The sequence below is a fragment of the Camellia sinensis genome, chromosome 5 (genome assembly GCF_055761805.1).
Source record: "Camellia sinensis isolate YWXY chromosome 5, ASM5576180v1, whole genome shotgun sequence".
Classification (NCBI taxonomy): Eukaryota; Viridiplantae; Streptophyta; class Magnoliopsida; order Ericales; family Theaceae; genus Camellia; species Camellia sinensis.
Window position 1 is genome coordinate 113,410,260 of NC_138965.1, and position 18,483 is coordinate 113,428,742.

Sequence of the window (18,483 nt, forward strand, 5' to 3'; positions counted from 1 at the left end):
AAAGCCCCTCAATTTTCTCTTTGAACCCCGACCTTAATACCAACTATACCTCTAATCCCAAATCCAATCCCTAGCTCTAACCTTAATCCTATCCCCACCAACTCCGACAACTATTGCTGTTATCCCACCTCCGCTACTATATCGGCACCACCATCCACGGTCGCCACCATTGACGCTGCCTTGAACTAGTTTAGCTCTATGCCCCGCCGATTTGCCACCTTGACCACCTCCGTATCTGCCTCTTCTTCTTCTTCTTTTTCACTTGCAAAACCCTAACCCAACCTTTCTCCACCACATCGCCACCCATCGCGATCGAAGACCAAACATTTCTCTCTCTCTCTCTCTCTCTCTCTCTCGCTTGATCTCTTTCTGATTCAACTCTGCAGCTGTTATTGCTCCTCGATTGAAAGAAGAAGAGGAAGTGGAAGAGGAAGAGTAGCTGGGGGTTGGGAGATGGGCTACAATGGTAGAGTAAGGGTAGCCAATGGTGGAGTAGGGGCTGGAGGTGCTTGTCGGTGGAGATGGTGGTTGGTTGCGACGGAGGGAGTGGTTGTTGTGGCGGTGAGGGGTGGTCGAAGATGATAGTGACTGCCTAAGGTGATTAAGGTTTGGAAAATTAAAATTAGAAGATTAGGAATCAGGATAAAAATAAAATTTTAGGTTGGGACAAAATTGAAATTAAATATAAAAATTAAAAGAGATAAGAGTTCTAAAAAAAAAGATATGGGTTAATAGCAATGTTCTTTGAAAATTTGAACCAATTAGGATTGATTTGATTTTGAATTTAATGATAACCTGAACCAAATTGACTTGTGCCGATTCGATGGGAGTTGAATATGCCCCTCTGCTGCACATGAGTGTATAATGGAGTCCCGATCCTCTCCAGCGTGAATCCCCGTCCGGTCCTCCGGGTGACGGCTCAGATGAAGCCACGTTACCCTACAAAAAATGCATGGTTCAGATTTGTTTCTTTAAACAAAAAAAATTCAAAACATACCACACTGAATCATTTCCTTTTTCTCTGACCCTTCTCTCTCTCCCTCACTGCACGCACAAATCCCACCACACTCTCTCTCTCTCTCTCTCTCTCTCTCTTCTAATAAAAAATTAAAAAATTATTTTAATCTTTTTTATTTTATTTTCATAATATATAATTTTTAATATAAAATTTTAATTTTATAACATTAATATCATTAAAAATATACCTTTAAAATGAGATTAATATTAAATATATTTAATAAAAATTTAAAATAAATAAAAACTAATTACGATGTTTAGTTATGTTTTCAAATTATTATTTTTTAAATATAAAAATTAATTTGATGAAATCAACACACAAAAATCATATATTTTTGAAATTCTCAAAAACAATCTTTATTCTAAAAAAAAAACATATAAAAATAATGACTTTTAATTTAATTTTATTAACCAAACGGATTTATAATTTTTTGTAAACGAAATAAAAAAATTCTATATTTGATTTACACCTATGCATAGGTTGAATGGTGATTATTTTCATATATGTAAAATAAAAAATTTACATCTATGCACAAAAGTCATTATTTTCATATATTTTTTTTTGGAATGAAGATTATTATTGAGAATTTTAAAAATATATGATTTTTGTGTGTTTATTTTTATCAAAATAATTTTTATATTTTAAAAATAATACTTTGAGCATAACTAAATATAGTAATTACTTTTTATTTATTTTAAATTTTTATTAAATATATTTAATATTAGTCTTATTTTAAAAGTATATTTTCAATGATATTAATTTTATAAAAAAGAAAATTTTATATTAAAAATTATATATTATGAAAATAAAATGAAAAAGATTAAAATAATTTTTTTTTATTTTTATTAGAAATGTGATAGAGAGAGAGAGAGTATGTGATAGAGAGAATGTGTGATTTTAACTTTTTGTTAGAAATGTGATAGAGAGAGAGAGAGAGAGAGAGAGAGAGTGTGTGTGTGTGTGTGTGTGTGTGTGTGAGTGAGTGTGTGTGTCAGTGAGGAAGGGACGGAGTGAGAGAGTGTAGTGTAGTGTATTTCTTCTTTTTTTTTTTTTTAAATAAACAAATCTGAGCCGTGTGTTTATTTATAGGTAACGTGGCTTCATCTGACCCGTAGCCCGGAGGACCGGACGAGGATTCACGCTGGAGAGGATTCGGACACTGTATAATGGATGTTTGCTGTGAATTCACATCATAGGATGTAAAATTAGTTTTTTTATAGCCTCTTATACATTTTAAATGTAGCTAGTGAAGAGAGAATGCTGCAAAATATTTTATCTATTATGCTGTAGCTTCATTGTATGATAAAATTATATAAAATACCTAAAATGATTTAAATATCTCTCTGATTGGAGATGCTCTTTGTATGTTTTTAAAGTTTGGTTGAGTGAAATTATAAATATGTTAAAGTCAGTATAAGTTGTCATATCGTTCTCTCTAATTTTTTACACATCTTTTCGTAAAAAGTCAAAAAGTTACTAAAATAATTTGTTCCCAAACGAGACTGAGTCCGAAAATTAACAATGTAATAGTATTAGATTAAAAATGTTAAATAAATTAAGTTTGTTTGTAGAGTAGTAGGATGATAGTTGGGATTAAATCTATAAATTTACATAAAAATTTTCAATATAAAAAAAATTGATTTTATTTTTTTTTTGTATGGATATAATGACATTTTCACATCCAATCTCATATCATAAAATTGAATTGTGAAAACCAATCCCAAATGGAATTGCTAATACTCCCTTTGAGAAAATTCGTAATTCAAGTTTCGTTTGGCTAAGACTTTTGGGATTAAAAAAGAACAAGAAATAAAATAAGTTAAATAAGTTAATAAAATAAAATATTATATTCAAATCATAATTATTTTATTTTTTCTCTCATAAAAATAAAAAAAGTCAATCTAAACAAACTTTTTAGTCACAAGTTAAAAAAATCTCAACTTAAAAAAGTCAACTAAAAAAGTTATAGCCAAATGATAACTCAATAAATTGTAAACCCTAAAAGTATGTTTACATATTTTTATACGTTTTACGTATATTTTTATGTATCTTTTATTAGATTTGTACTGTAAATCCTGTTTTATGCACATAGTCTAAAACACTATCACTAACATTTTACATAAGTTAAATAATTTATACTCAAAAGGGTCGTAAAAAACACACACATTTAGAATGATGCGTTAATAATAATTGTAAAATTACAAAGATGATAGTAAGTTTTTTTGATTAAAAATGTTTAATAGTGAGTATTTTGATTAATAATATCCAAAAAAATGTTAATAACATTTTACATAAAAACAAAAAAGTCATAGAAAACGCATATTTGGATAGCGTGTTAATGAGACTTGTAAAATTATGAAGACAATAGCGAGTATTTTGATTAAATAAAAAATATCTGAAGTTGGGACGTTATTTTATATACAATTTTTTTGTTTATATATCATTATTTTCTGAGAAACTCTTCTATACGCATTTTTATGACAAGTGTTACGCATTTTTCTAGTAAAATAATTAGTGATTCAGATTTGAATTTACATGTTTTTGTAGTAATATTACGTATTTTTGTGATTATGTTACACATTTTATGATTACAAAATGTTTGGATAAAAAAATATATAACATTATCACAAAGTTTATAATTTTATTTTTTAATCACGAATTATCATAACTCTATTAAAAAAATACATAATATATACTACAAAAATACATAATAAGAATACATATAATGGCCATGTTTGGGAAGTGAAATTTTACAAAAAGATAAAATAGGCTAAAATATCTAATAAGATAAAATGTTACATCAAATTCATAATTATTTCACTTTTTCTCTCATAAACATTACATTCAACTATAAAAAATCTACTAATCATCTTCTCAAATACAAAGATTTTAACTTACTAAAATAGTCAAAAACTAACTAAAATAAAAACTTCCTAAACACCCATGATATACTCACCAGACTTTCCATTACTCTTTATGAGAGTTTGAGAAGTTGCTATTTTAGTAGGTTATTTTAATTTTTGACAATTTTGGTAGGTTAATTTTTTTGTGTTTGAGAAGATGATTGGATTTTTTGTAATTAGATGTGATTTTTGTGGGAGAAAAAATAAAATGATTATGAATTTAATATGATATTTTATCTTATTAACTATTTTAGCCTATTTTGTATTTCTGTGTTATTTCAGCTGGGACTGTCAATGAAGTAAATAATTACATTGACTGGTTGGTGTGGGTCGGTGAATGGTAAGTAAATGCATCTCATTCTCTTCGTGTATATATATATATATATATATGTACACACAGAAAAGTGAGAGACTCAGAGAGAGAGAGAGAGAGAGAGAGAGAATCTTCATTTCAAAGGGTTTGCTGAGTCATATACCATGGCTCCACAGTCATCAGGTAATATTTTTCTACTTAATTGTTAGGGCTTTCATGGAGTTCCTCTTCCTCTAGCCTCATGTCCAATATTTGATTACGAAATTCTTCTTATATTCTTAGATTCATGCCATTTAATTGTATTCAGTATATCTTATTGAACAAATAACGCTGGAAGTGCTCATGTGTTAAACAAACAACTCTAAATGTTTTTATATTTCTTTCATTTGTAATAAAATAGGTTTAGGTACTGCAAGTTTAATGGCATGAGTGGAGTCGGAAAAAAAATAATTCAGGTATGTATTTTACTTATTCAATTAAATATTATATTTTGTGAATTGTGAAACTCTATTTTGTGCTATAGATTTAGGGGTTGTTTGGGATAAATTATATAAATGTACTTTTTGACTAAAAAAGTAGAGGAATAAAAGATGTATTTTTTAGAATAATTTTTTGACTTTTTACAAAAACATGTGTATTAAAATATTGTATCAACTAGCAAAACTACTGAAGTGTCCTTCTGAGTAATGACCTGCACTGTGTTGTGTCAGTGCACTATGCTGCTAACTGCTGCGCCTTTTTTTTTTTTAAAAAAGAAAAAATTTATGTGCATGTCAGCAAGGGCTTTTTAGTCTTTTTGCCCCTGTGTAGACTAGTTTTTTTGATTAGTAAATAGTGTTAATTTTTTTATATCTTTTAATAACTTTTTAACTTTTTATCCATTACACATGATCCCAAACAAACACTTAATTTTAAACTACTAGTTTGATGCGTGCATTGCACAAGTTAAGTTTTGTTTTTAAATAAAATTTTATGTTACGAGATATAAATATAAATATATATATATATTATAAAAAAAAATTAAAATTAAAGTGTGATTCTTATTATTTATTTTAATAATCTTAACTCTATCATTTTATAAAAGTGTTATTTAAATACTTATTTAATTGTTCAGCTGCATATTTTAGTTAGCAATCCAATGAAACATTATTGTCATAAAAAAATAATATTCACTTTATTTGATTTAAAATTTTTAAATATAGTTTTAAAATTTTAATTTTTTTGTGGTTGGTCGTCTTTAGTGAAAATTTTTGGGATGAATTATAGCCAAAGTCCCTTAGGTTTGACACTTATTTCATTAGACACCGACTCTATTAAATATCCTACAATTAGGGATGCTTACAGATCGGGTTGGGTCAGGTGACCTCTCATCTGCTATCTAACTAAATTTAGACGAATTAGAAAAAATCAATTCGCGTTCCTCCACTTAGTTAGTGAATGCGGATTGAGTAAGCTGTACGGGTTAGTAGACGGATGTAGATTGTAACGCTCCAAAAATAAATAGAGGTTCTAATCCAACATAACACTCTTAAAACATGTGTCAGTTCCTCATAAATAATAATAATAATAATAATAATAATAATAATAATAATAATAATAATAATAATAATAATAAAAATAATAAAAATAACTACTTAAATAAATAAATTATAAACTAAAGAAATAAATATTTATTTGTGACCTTATCTCACGTTTGTAGTATGACTAATTCTGGTGATGTAGGAATGTCCGAATTTAATCTTAATGAGGCATTTTAGAAGGAGCTCGGGATTATAAATTTGGAAGACATCTTAGCAGAGCAGCACGTCTCCTCCTCCGCCTCGCCAGAAGGATGGGGAGACTCGGAAGATATAGTTAGCGTGACACCCTGAACGTTTAATTAAATACCACATCCCTGAACGTTTAATTAATACCACATAAATATTTAAAACTATATATAATTATAGTTATATGTGATAATATATTATCAAAACAATGAAAAAATAACTAAATAAATAAATAGGTTAAATAAACAAATATAATAAATGTAATAAACAAATAAATATAAAAGTGATATCGGACTAATAATAATAATAATAAGATATAGCAAATCTCTGAGTTAATAATAATATCTGATTATATCTGATTTCCTAATCTAAATAATAGTGAAGGTGTACTGCTGGACAAATGAACCTCAGTAATTTGGACTCTCAATGTGACACTCTGAATGTTTAATTAAATACTACATAAATAATTATAGTTAAATATAATTATGGTTGTATGCGATTATATATTATTAAATAAATAAATAATAATAAATATATAAATCTAATTTGGCATTGGGTTATCAAATATGAAATAATTAGGAATTATTATTTGGGGCCACATTAACACAAATATGAAATTATAATACTAGTTAGACCAAATTAGAGTTAAAGATAGTAAATAAATAAATACAAAAGTAAGAGTAAATAAATAATGATAATAATAATAATAATAATAGTGGGTGTGGTAGTAAAATAAATAAATAATTTTTTGTGGGTATTGTAAACGTCTCCGAACACTCCGGGAGGGAAATCCCGTTTTATTCATTGGGTTCACTACAGTTCAGGACTCAAATGTCACGGTCCTATATCTAATCTCACAAAGTGCAATACAAGACCGATGAATCATCAAAGAGTCCAAATCCGGCAAATCGTTTTTGAAAACAAATTTTTTGAAAGAAGTGCCAAACATGGACTGCTTTGCTAGATACAAAGTCGCTACCTATATATTTTATTTTGGGAAATTTAGGAAACCCTGACTCGCTGCCTAAAGCTACGTGTCCGTCATTACCAAAGTTGCCTCGGCTCGGGAACTTGGGTACGATTGGGGAAGGTCACTTCGTGAGCACCCCCGCTCGCCCGATCAAAGATCGGCTTCTACTAACCATGATATCTAGTTTTGAAAACATTATGCGTTCTTATTCCGGTTATTAGCCTAGATTTACTATGTGATGCGCACAACATATAAGTATAGACTGGATCGCCTGAATTGGAACGAAACATCTCATGTTTGTTTTGAAAATGGTTTGATGGTGCTACTCGCAAGTAGGCTAAGACGTGGATTTGTCACCCTCAGGTGGGCTTAGAAAACAAGATGATTTGCCACTATCTAGTGGGCTTAAAACTCACAATTGATGAATTGTTCCAATCCAAATAACCCAACCTTCACCCACAGGCATTCAGACAGTTATATCACATAAGCAGTTAGCCTCATGATAAACATGCTATCATGGCAGTCACTCACACGCATGCAAGGATGCTAAAGCATAAAACTTACCGAGTACTCCAAGCCAAAACAGAAGCTGATTAGAAATTATGCATGATCCTGAATATACAGAAATGCTTAATGCAACACATGCAAAATGCAACTATAGTAGGCTCGGTTATTCTAAGGATGGCATGTGAAATACTACAACTAACAAGTATTCAACTCGGAATTGAAATACAATGCAGTTAATATGTGTAACAAGCCCGCGGGGGACCTCGCTACAGGTATACTAATCGCGCAGGTATCGTATCTTCTCCGTGTGAGACGCGACGAGAATTGAACAATTCTCCGCATTCTTAACTGCATGAAATGTAGTTGTTGCTTTGCATTCTTGCTTAAAACTGTTGCATCTATTTGCGAATACTTGCTTCATTACAGCTTGCTGCATTTGCATGATCATTGAGTTATGTTCGGCTTCTTGCACATCGCTTTGCATTTTGCCCCCTCCCTGCCTGCGAGCACGTCTCTGTTTACTTTGTACGTTTGTCTAAGTCTTCGGCCTTGTCAAAAATGGGTCGTCTCTAGGCTTTGACATTCACTCCCGTCACTTGTGACTTCCGAGTTCAGTCAAAGAGGGGCAACTGTAGACACCCCATTTTTGACCAACCTTAAGACTCAGACGTCACCGATTGAGCGCTTGGTGATATTGCATAATGTGCTTGTTCAGAAGTCTTAGAGTCGCGGCTGCAAGCCCTGCCTCCAGACTTCCGAACCCTCTTCTGTACCTTGCCTCGGTTTGCGAACCAGACTCGGTTTTCTCGGTCTTTTTTCCTGAGGGGAGGGAGAGGTCCCGTAGACCATCTCTCAATGTCCGTAGGCTACATTTCGTGGCCGTAGGCCATTTTGCCCATTTCGGAGTCCGGTTTCCAGTTTTTCGGAATCGTTGGCCGTGTGCCTCGGTTTGGGACCGCCTAACCATCTCCGTTTGCCCCGGTTTTTGGCATACCTCCTATTTACTCCCTTTTGAGGGACACTGGGGTCTGAGAAACCCACTTCGTGGCCGAATGCCACTTTCGGTACTTAATAGCCCATTTTCGGGACCCCGAACTGCGCGTTTTGGCCCCCGAACATTCGTTTTGCAACGGTTTTCGTTCATTTTTGGCGGGTACCTCTGTTTTATTACCAGGAAGGTCACTGAAGGGTGGGAGGCCAGTAATTGTTGCAGCAACCAGTTATATATCCTCCGACGCCCTCCGACGCCCGTTTTTCACACTTCTGGGCTAATGTTGAACACCTTGGGGCCACTTTCTTGAACTTTGAACCACATATCTGTGATGTACACACTTGGGAGGATCCTAAAAGTTGGTGGCCGGCCAGTAATGTTGCCTGACCCTTTTGAACCCCTCCTTCCAGGCTAATGTTGAACACCTTGGAGCCACTTTCTTGAACTTTGAACCACATACCTGTGATGTACACACATGGGAGGACCTTAAAAAGTGGTGGCCGGCCACTATTTCAACTTGACCGTTTTGACCCCTAGCCGTCCGGCTAGGTGGGGTGGCCGGCCGGCCACCTGGAGCTCCAAAAAGGGGCCGGCCATGTTCCTTGCAACATCAACTTTACAGCTGTATAGCTGTTTCCCCCAGAAAATATCCCAATCCAGGAGATATTTTGTGGGGGAAAACTTGCCTATTTTCCCCCACCTTTTGCCCCTCCTTTACTCCCCATTTTTTGTCCATATAATCAGCTGGCAACATTGCATACAAGGGTTAGAAAATTTGCTCCTCAAGCTTGAATACAAAACTCCCTCTCCATCTCCCTCATTTCCTTGAAAACCTTCAAGCTCTACACTACCATTTCTTCTACACCACCAAGCTCTACCACCACCACTCCAATCCAGCAGCAAGGGGAGGAATTCCAGCAGCTAAGAGGCAACAAATTTGGTCCAAGAAGCAACAAAAGAATTGGTCTTCAAGGGTGAGTTGCAATTTCCCCTTTTTGGCCCATTTCTTGTATCTTTTGCAAGCCATACATGCTTATTGTTTTGAGCTCCGACCAAAACTGAAAGGGTCATTTTTTTGAGCTCATTTTCATGTCTCATTAAGGGCTCAACCCTGTTTGAGCCCTCCATCTTGCACTTGCTTCAATATCCTCTTTGTATGTCAATATTTTGCATGCTTTTTCTAACCTAAGTGTGATCTATTTTGGAGTTTCTCATGAACTGTAAGTAGGCTTATTTTGAGCCCTTCTTCAACATTGAAGAAGGGTTCATCTTTGTTTGAGACCTCTATGTACCACTTGTCTTTATATCCATCTTTGGTCCCCTATTCTTGTATGACTTGGCAGCCTATCTTGGTTCCATTTTTGGTCATTTTACAGAGCTAGAAAAGTTCTTATTTTGGCCCATTCTTCATGTTTCATTAAGGGCATTTCATGGTTTGAGGCATATTTTATACACTTCATGTTATATCTCTCTTTTAATCCCCATTTTTGCATGATTTGTTAGCCTATCTTGCTTCGGTTTTTGGCATTTTTACAGTACTAAAAATAGTCTTATTTTGGCCCATTCTTCATGTTTCATTAAGGGTCTTTGGCTTTTTGATGAATATTTTGCATACTTTGTCTTATAGCCACTTTCGAGCCTCATTTTGCATTGCATTTCTAGCATGTTTGTATACTGTTTTGGAGTTTTTACAGTTCTGTAAATAGTCATATTTTTGGTCCCTCTTCAATGTTGTAGAAGGGAATTTTTCAGTTTGGGCTTTGCATATACCACTTGCCTCTCTGGCCACCTTTTGGCCCTTTTTCTTGCATGGGAGTGTAGCCATACCTGTGTTTGTTTTTGGGGTTTTTACAGTTCTTGAAAACATCATATTTTGGGCCCCTCTTCAACTTTGTTGAAGGGCCCTAACCTGTTTGAGGACAACAACTGTGAGTTGCTTCTTAATCCCATGTTTAGGGCCATTTCTTGCATGCTAGTTTTGCACTGTCTTTGCTTGCTATTTGGCCATGTTTTGAACTGGAAAAACGCTTATCTTGGGATTTCCTTGCTTCTTTATTTTCATTGCATGTCCATATTGTGCATGTTTGGTATAGCTATAGGCCATTTCGGGTGCCAAAATTCATATTTCGGGACTATTCCATGCATCGGGTGTGTTTTCGCCTCGTTTCGGGGCTGTTTTCCCCCACATTTCATTGCTGAAAATCCATTAGCATGTTTGCATATCATTTTCCATGCCATTGCATTGCGTATGCCATTGCCTCGGTTTGCGTGCCCGTGTGCACGCATTTCGAGGCACTTCATTTTCATCTATCGGCCTCTTATGTGAGTGTGGCTGAGGCTCTCTCATGTTAGTATAAGTCCATGTTACATTCTATGTGCCATTCTAGCCATATTGCATTGCGTATGCCATTGCCTCGGTTTACGTGCCCGTGTGCACGCATTTCGAGGCACTCCATTTTCATCTATCGGCCTCTTATGTGAGTGTGGCTGAGGCTCTCTCATGTTAGTGTAAGCCCATATCACATTTCCATGTCATTTAGATCGCATTCTGTCATTTCCTCAGTTTGCGTGCCCGTGTGCACGCATTTCGAGGCATCTCATTTTCATAGCATTGTGCATACTAGGTGGTATCTTAGATCGCATTCATGCATTTTCTCGGTTCGCGTGCCCGTGTGCACGCATTTCGAGGCATCTCATTTTTCATAGCATTGTGCATGTTAGGATTGTATCTTAGTTGCATTCATGCATGTCATGCATATTGCATTGTGCTTGGGATAGGAGTTAGCCCAGGCACAGGAAACGAGGTGCGTTTCGTACTCCGAGTGACGGAACGTGTCTCAATTCCCAATCACCGACACTCCGGATTACCCATGATGGAGTTAGGTTCTTGTTGTGTTTATACGTGCATTCAATCTATATTGAGTTGCACATTTCGACTCCTCTGCCATCATGCATCGATATGCGTGATTGGTGGCACGAGGATCGAGGCATGCATATATTTGTGAAAATACATTGCTATGCCCCTTTCCTGCTCTCTGTGGCAGCAAAATGAAGAATCAGTAACTTTTCGGGGCTTGGCACGCTTTCCAAGAAAAATCACAAAACTGAGGCTAATTGGGGCATCCCAGTGGATTTCCGCGCAAGACAACCCGGACATGCATCATCCATCAGAATCAAGGCAGTCCCTGGCTTGCACGCCAGTTTTACAGCTTTCTTAGTTAATTTGTTAATTAATTAGGAATTTGTATATTATTCGGACTGTAATATTTGGACTGTAATATTCTTTTATTCGGGACTGTACTATTTATTCGGACCCTCTGCGCGAGGGCACAACTGTAATAAGTGTGCGTGTGCGTATATGTGTTGTATGCCTTCCAACCCCACGTCTTTCTCCCTTTTATTTACCTGCTTATGATGGTTAGATTAGGGTATATTTAAATTAGCATACAGTATGACAGCATGTTTGCATTCATTCATCTGTTTTGCATGCACCGGGCTCGGCGCATCATACTAACTGCATTGTATTTCAAATTCCAAGTTGAATACATGTTAGCTGTAGCATTCCATATGCCATGTTTAGAATAGACGAGCCTACTATAGTTGCATTTTGCATGTGTTGCATTAGGCATTTTTGTATACTTAGGATCATGCATGATTTCTAATGTAACTTCTATTTTGGCTTGGAGTACTCGGTAAGTCTTTATGTTTTAGCATCCTTGCATGCGTGTGAGTGAATGCCATGATAGCATGCTTACCATAAGGCTAATTGCTTATGTGATATAACTGCCTGAATGCCTGTAGGTGAAGGTTGGGTTACTTAAATTGGAATAAATCATCAAATGTTTTTTTTAAGTCTACTTGCGAGTAGCGAACCATCTTTCAAATAAACAAGCATGAAATGTTTTGTTCCAATTCAGGCGACCCAGTCTATACTTATATGCTGTGTGCATCACATAGTAACCTAGGCTAATAACCGGAATAAGAACACACAATGTTTTTCAAAAATAGATATCATGGTTAGTAGAGGCCGATCTTTGATCGGGCGAGCGGGGGTGCTCATGAAGTGACCTTCCCTAATCGTACCCAAGTTCCCGAGCTGAGGCAACTTTGGTGATGACGGACACGTGGCCTCTGGCACCGAGTCAGGGTTTCCTAAATTTCCAAAACAAAATATTTAGGTGGCGACTCTGTATCTGGCAAAGCAGTCCATGTTTGGCACTTCTTTCAAAAATTTGTTTTCTCAAAACGATTTGCCGGATTTAGACTCTTTAGTTCAGACTTAGAACCGTAACACGAATCGAGTCCGAGCTATAGCGAGGTCCCCCGCGGGCTTGTTACAGTTTCTGGTGACTCTGCTGGGGATTTAGAGAACTTGACTCGAACTCATGATATCTGTTTTTGACTACACTTGTGTGTTTCTTTGCATTGCATTTGCATTGGTGCGCCTAGGACACCGTGTTTGCCATCTGCTATTCCTGAACGGTTTGCCGGAGGCTTGTCTTGTCAAGGCATGACCATAAGGCTGACCGGTTGTGGGCTCTGCCAGTATGGGAACACAAACCCCGATTTTACCGGGGCACCCTCTTTGACCATTCGACCTAGTACATATTCGGATCCATAGTGACCATTCCAAACTAGGACAGGTTGCTTACCCGTTTATAGGTTGTTTGAAACCGCTGTGTGCGTAGTGAAACCCTAGCTCCTGACAAAATAGGACAGGGAAACCCTACCCCAACATAGGAGTGTTTTGGCTCTCACTTATCTGTTATGTGCTTTAGAGTGCGTCTCTACAGGAATGCGTGTATCAGTATATGAGTTTGGGCATCAGGCCTGCGGGCATCAGTTCAGTATTGTTAGCATCAGGCCTGCGGGCATCAGTTCAGTATATGAGTTTGGGCATCAGGCCTGCGGGCATCAGTTCAGTATTATGGGTATCAGGCCTGCGGGCATCAGCCAGTATTTGAGAATCAGCTATCTGCGGGTATCAGATTCTGTTTTAGGGGACAGTGATACAGGGATAATAATCAGTGTTTGAGGACAGTGTGTATTCAGCTTATTGACTGTGTGTTGTTATGCCCGGCTGTGGATCATGCATTTTATTTTAAGCTGTTATGCTGTCCGTTTATCTGTTTATTTATTTCCTTTTCGCTTTATTTATCTTTTGCTAGGTCAGTTCTAGCACAATTGCTTCCAACCCAGCAGGCATTCCCCAAGCACCTTGGACACGAGGTCGTCGACTCAATCGATCTGAGGATCTAATCGACGGACAGCCAGTGTTCCATTCTCTACCCCCCGTTACCAAAAGAAAGCCGAAAAGGCGCAGTGTGTCAGAACAGAGGTTGTCAGAGCAGTGGGTTACTTCATTAGAGGACTATAGGACTGAGGTCTCAATTACTGCTGTAGAAATAGACATACCAGTTAGACAGATGGATCAACAAAATACATCAGGGATGGAGGCTCTAATGCGCCAGATGCAGGAGAGCATGAGACAGATGCATGATGATACCGCCCGTCAAACGGAGTTCTCCAAACAGCAGGCCGCGATCATGGCCCAATAGGCCGAACTAATCACCAGACTGCAACAGCAGAATGCGGCATCTGCTTCACATCAAATTCCTCCTCCGGCAGGGGCTCCATTACCTGAGCAAACGCCTACTGTTCAGAATGCTCCGCCAAACACCCAGAACGCTGTGCCAAATCTCCAAAACTTACAAGAGGACACGAATCTTCCAACGGGGCCAGCTCTGCCCCCGCTTCTACCACAACTGTCCAAGGTCCATGCACCCAATCGCCCCGACTCTCCCTTCGAGTTCGAGGTTGATCATACAGCTCTGAAATTGAGCAAACTTGAGAAGCTCTTCAAGAAATCCCAAGGGGTCAAGGCTATGCCGGATATCGAAGACGGATATACCGAGGAGGCCGTGACACTCCTCGATAGGTTCAAAATGCCACAAATCGACCGCTTTGACGGGTCCGGCGACCCCATGGTCCATCTCCGACTGTTCGCAGACATCTTGCGGCCAATGGGCCTAACACGACCACAGAAGCTTTCACTATTCGGCCGAACCCTGTCGGGTGTGGCCGCCCACTGGTACGCAAAGTTAGAGGATGAAGTGAAGAAGAATTGGGATGAAATGGCTGAGGCCTTTGTCACGCAATATTCGTACAACACTCAGATCGAGATTACAACTCGTGATCTTGAAACGACAAGGCAAGAGCCCAAGGAAACTTTCTCGGACTTTGTAATCCGATGGAGGGCAAAGGCATCAATGATGACTCTAAGGCCCACGGATAAAGACCAAATCCGGATGATTGTGCGCAATCTCCACCAAAAGTTGATGCAGAGAATGATTGTAATCCCCTTTCCTACTTTCTCAGATTTACACGAGATGGGGGTGCAAATCGAAGATGCAATGAAACAAGGTCTGTTTGACCACGATAGGGAACAACCGAGGAGGACTTTCAACCGTAACAACAATGCGGGCCCAAGTGGCGCTGCAAATACAAGAGCCTCGGAAGTCAGTATGGTCACCACCATTCCCCCTCCCCCTCCAAGGCCCATGGCTGCCACACCCTTCTCCGGCGCGTCCGGAAGCAACACACAAACCAACAGATTCCAACCACGAGGCCAAAGAACCTTTACCCCACTATATATGCCCCTGTCCAAAGCTCTAGGGGTATTGATCAGGAAAAAGCATTTGAAACCCCTGGAGCCGAAGCCACTACCGAATCCACTCCCTCCCTCTCATGACCCAGCAAAGTACTGCGCGTATCACCAACAACACGGTCATGACACCGACCGTTGTTTCAGATTGCGTCATGAGATCCAAGACCTTATCGACAAACAGGTGATCGCGCCTCCCGATAAACCCAATGTCACAACCAACCCTTTCCCACCACATAACCAAGCTCCCCCTCCCAACAGAATCAATTTTATCCAAACTGGGGTCGCATCTTACGATCCCAGTATCTATATTACCCCATCCCACCTACCCAAGCCGGAGGTGTTCCTCCCCGATTGCACTGACTTCTTGTGCATGGTGGACATCTCCAAAACCCAACCAGAACCGACGGTGGTGACCGTCGAAGATGGGGCAGGGCAGATTTCGGGAGAGAATGAGATTGTTGAATCTGGGACTGGACAGAATTTTGCTGGGGTAGCCTATGATCCAAGCGAGTACATCCTATCAACGAGCCGAATTGGGCTAGGTATAGAATTGCCAGAGACAGGAGAGCTGTGCATGATCCGAGGGGATGGATCTGGGCTAGGGGCAGATGATCTGACAGCCGTAGAGGAGGACTTTGCCAACTTGCAATTTTTTGATGACCAGGAACCGGGGGATGCGTCAATCAACTGGTTCGATTATGAGGAATCGGCGGAGGCCACTGGATGGCTCGAGGATCAACCAGATGAAATGGGGGAAGCCCAACCAGAACAGAGCCCGGCAGGGGCAGGAGTATCAGCTGTGGCCGGAATGGCCGGAAGTCAAGTTGTATCGCCGGAGAGCGCCGGTGCTAAGAATTCCGCTCGAGACATGGGCATTATGGATACGGGAATTGTTGAACAACCAGCTATACTGATGCAGCTGGAACGAGAAAAGTTTGAGGAGGCTGAGAGAATTAGGAAAGCCAAAGGCCCTGAGGGGACTGAAAGTGCTGTGTGCACGAAGATAGAGAATGCTGCGAGCATGTGGACAGGGAGTACTGAGAGTGCAACTAAACCAGAGCCAGACAGGTGTCTGTTGGCTGTCGACGGAATGTGGTGGGAAGACGATGACTTATGTCTTGCCCACACGGATGAAGACTGGGGGAATAATCAACCGGATGACACTTGGTACCTCGATGAGGTTGATCATATGACGAGAAGTGGGCGGTACTTCAAACCCCCACACCTGGACCAACCCGAGGCATCCGGGAAGGATAGAGAAGCGGAGAAACAGAAGGAGAAGCAGATTGAAGAGGAAGCTGTGCTGAAACAGTTAAAAAAGATACAAGCAGACATCTCCATCTGGGGACTGCTAATGGCATCACGAGTACATAGGGAAGCTGTCCTGTCTGCTATGGACAAGTCCAAACTCTCCATAGACACCACGCCTGAACAGCTGGTTGGGCTGGTTTTTCCGGGAGGAGGTTCCCGGCATTAACCTTTTCGGACAAGGAACTACCGCCTGAGGGCACAAATCATAACAAACCTCTCTATATTTCTGTGGAATGTAGAGATAAGTGGATACCGGTGGTACTTGTTGATACCGGGTCTGCAATTAATGTCTGCCCGACCAGAACGGCATATGCAATCGGGTTGATAGCCTTGGATGTGGTACAGTGCTTTCAGTCTTCTTTCATCAAAGAGCATGAGTTCTTCGAATCTGCTTTGCTGCCAATCTGCTTCGGCTATTTGGCATTCAGCCAATACTCGTAATGACGGAACCTCAATCTCGATGGGTAGAACAGCCTCCATTCCATAGACCAATGAATATGGAGTCGCTCCAGTAGAAGTTCTGATTGAAGTCCTGTAGCCCCACAGAGCAAATGGCAGCTTGTCTGGCCAATCCCGGTAGGTTCCCACCATCTTCTGCAGTATATGCTTGATATTCTTGTTGGCGGCCTTAACCGCTCCGTTGGTCTGCGGCCGGTAAGTAGATGACTTATGAAAAGCCACATTGTATTTTTCCAACAAGTCTATCACTTCTTTCTTGAAGTGGGAACCATTATCTGAAATTATCTCGTTTGGCACCCCGTAGCGACAGATGATGTTGTTTCTGATAAACTTTGCGACGTGCGACGCCTTCAACACCGCGTATGATTGGGCCTCGACCCACTTTGTGAAATAATCTATCGCTACTAGGATAAACTCATGCCCGTTTGACCCCTTCGGGGTAACAGCTCCGATCACATCAATTCCCCAAACTGAAAAAGGCCATGGTGAAGTCATGTTGTACAGCTTTGACGGCGGGATGTTCATGCGGTTTGCATGAATTTGACACTTGTGGCATCGCCGAACAAAACTAATACAATCCTCCTCCATGGTTGACCAGTAGTAGCCCTGTCTGAGGATCTTTCTGGCCAGCATTACTCCATTCATGTGTGCGCCGCACTCCTCCCCATGGATGGCCTCCATCAGGCGCTTCGACTCTTCAGCTTCTACACAGAGCTTATGCATTCCCAGATGACCCCTTTTGTACAGCTTACCCCCGCAGATGATAAACTGAGCAGCCATTCTTCTGATGGCCCTCTTATCCTTGGCATTTGCCCCTAGTGGATACGTCTCCTTTTCCAAGAAGTTCCAGATGTCGTAGTACCAGGGGTTGCCGTCTTGAACCTCATCTATGGCGGAAATCGACTCGTATGCTGGCGCAAACTTTTGATCAATAATGACTGGACGCATCCGGACTCCGGACGGGATGTCTATCATGGAAGATAGAGTTGCTAGTGAATCTGCGAACCTGTTGTTCTCTCTTATGAGGTGGGTGAAATTTAGCTTCTCAAACCGAGGAATTAACAAATCCAAGGTTTGGTGGTAAATTATCGTCCTTTCCTCCTTGACTTTCCAATCTCCTTTTGCTTGAGACACAACAAGGTTTGAGTCCCCAATGACGTACAACCGTCTTGCCCCTAGTTCTAGGGCTGCCTCCAGGCCAGCAATACATGCCTCATACTTTGCTTCATTGTTCGAGACTTTGAACCGGAGCTTGAATGCTAAAGGGATACGGGAATCGTCAGGCGCTATCAACAACACCCCTATCCCATACCCATACTGGTTTGATGCTCCGTCAAAGTACATCGTCCAAGTTTCATCTTCGATGTGCAGAATGGCTTCATCTGGGAATAGGTACTCAACCGCTTCATCCCCCTCAACCGGGTGGTCGGCAAGGAACTCTGCTACCACTCTTCCTTTTACTGACTTGCGCGTTACATACTTCAAATCAAATTCGGAGAGCAACAGCAGCCAACGAGCTAGCCTACCCGAAAGTGCTGGTTTCTCGAAAAGATATTTGATGGGATCCAATCGTGAAAC

General features: G+C 39.5%; 1 protein-coding gene across 7 annotated transcripts in view; it reads left to right on the forward strand.

The window, feature by feature from the left end:
* The first annotated feature begins 4,295 nt into the window (after nt 1-4,295).
* The window catches only part of LOC114261389 (uncharacterized), a 38,023-nt gene continuing 23,835 nt past the window's right edge, over nt 4,296-18,483 (forward strand). The window contains exons 1-3 of one of the 7 annotated variants that reach the window (XR_014330036.1): nt 4,322-4,417; nt 4,635-4,689; nt 11,513-11,843. Coding sequence is in view for 1 of the 7 variants with exons in the window: in XM_082869614.1 (XP_082725740.1) it covers nt 14,354-16,612 (2,259 nt within the window). In the remaining 6 variants the exon portion in view is untranslated. Of the gene's footprint in view, nt 4,418-4,634; nt 4,690-7,710; nt 8,574-11,512; nt 11,844-13,636; nt 16,732-18,483 lie in introns of those variants that run through there. The other 6 variants (XR_014330033.1, XM_082869614.1, XR_014330030.1 and 3 more) reach the window with 6 other exon arrangements.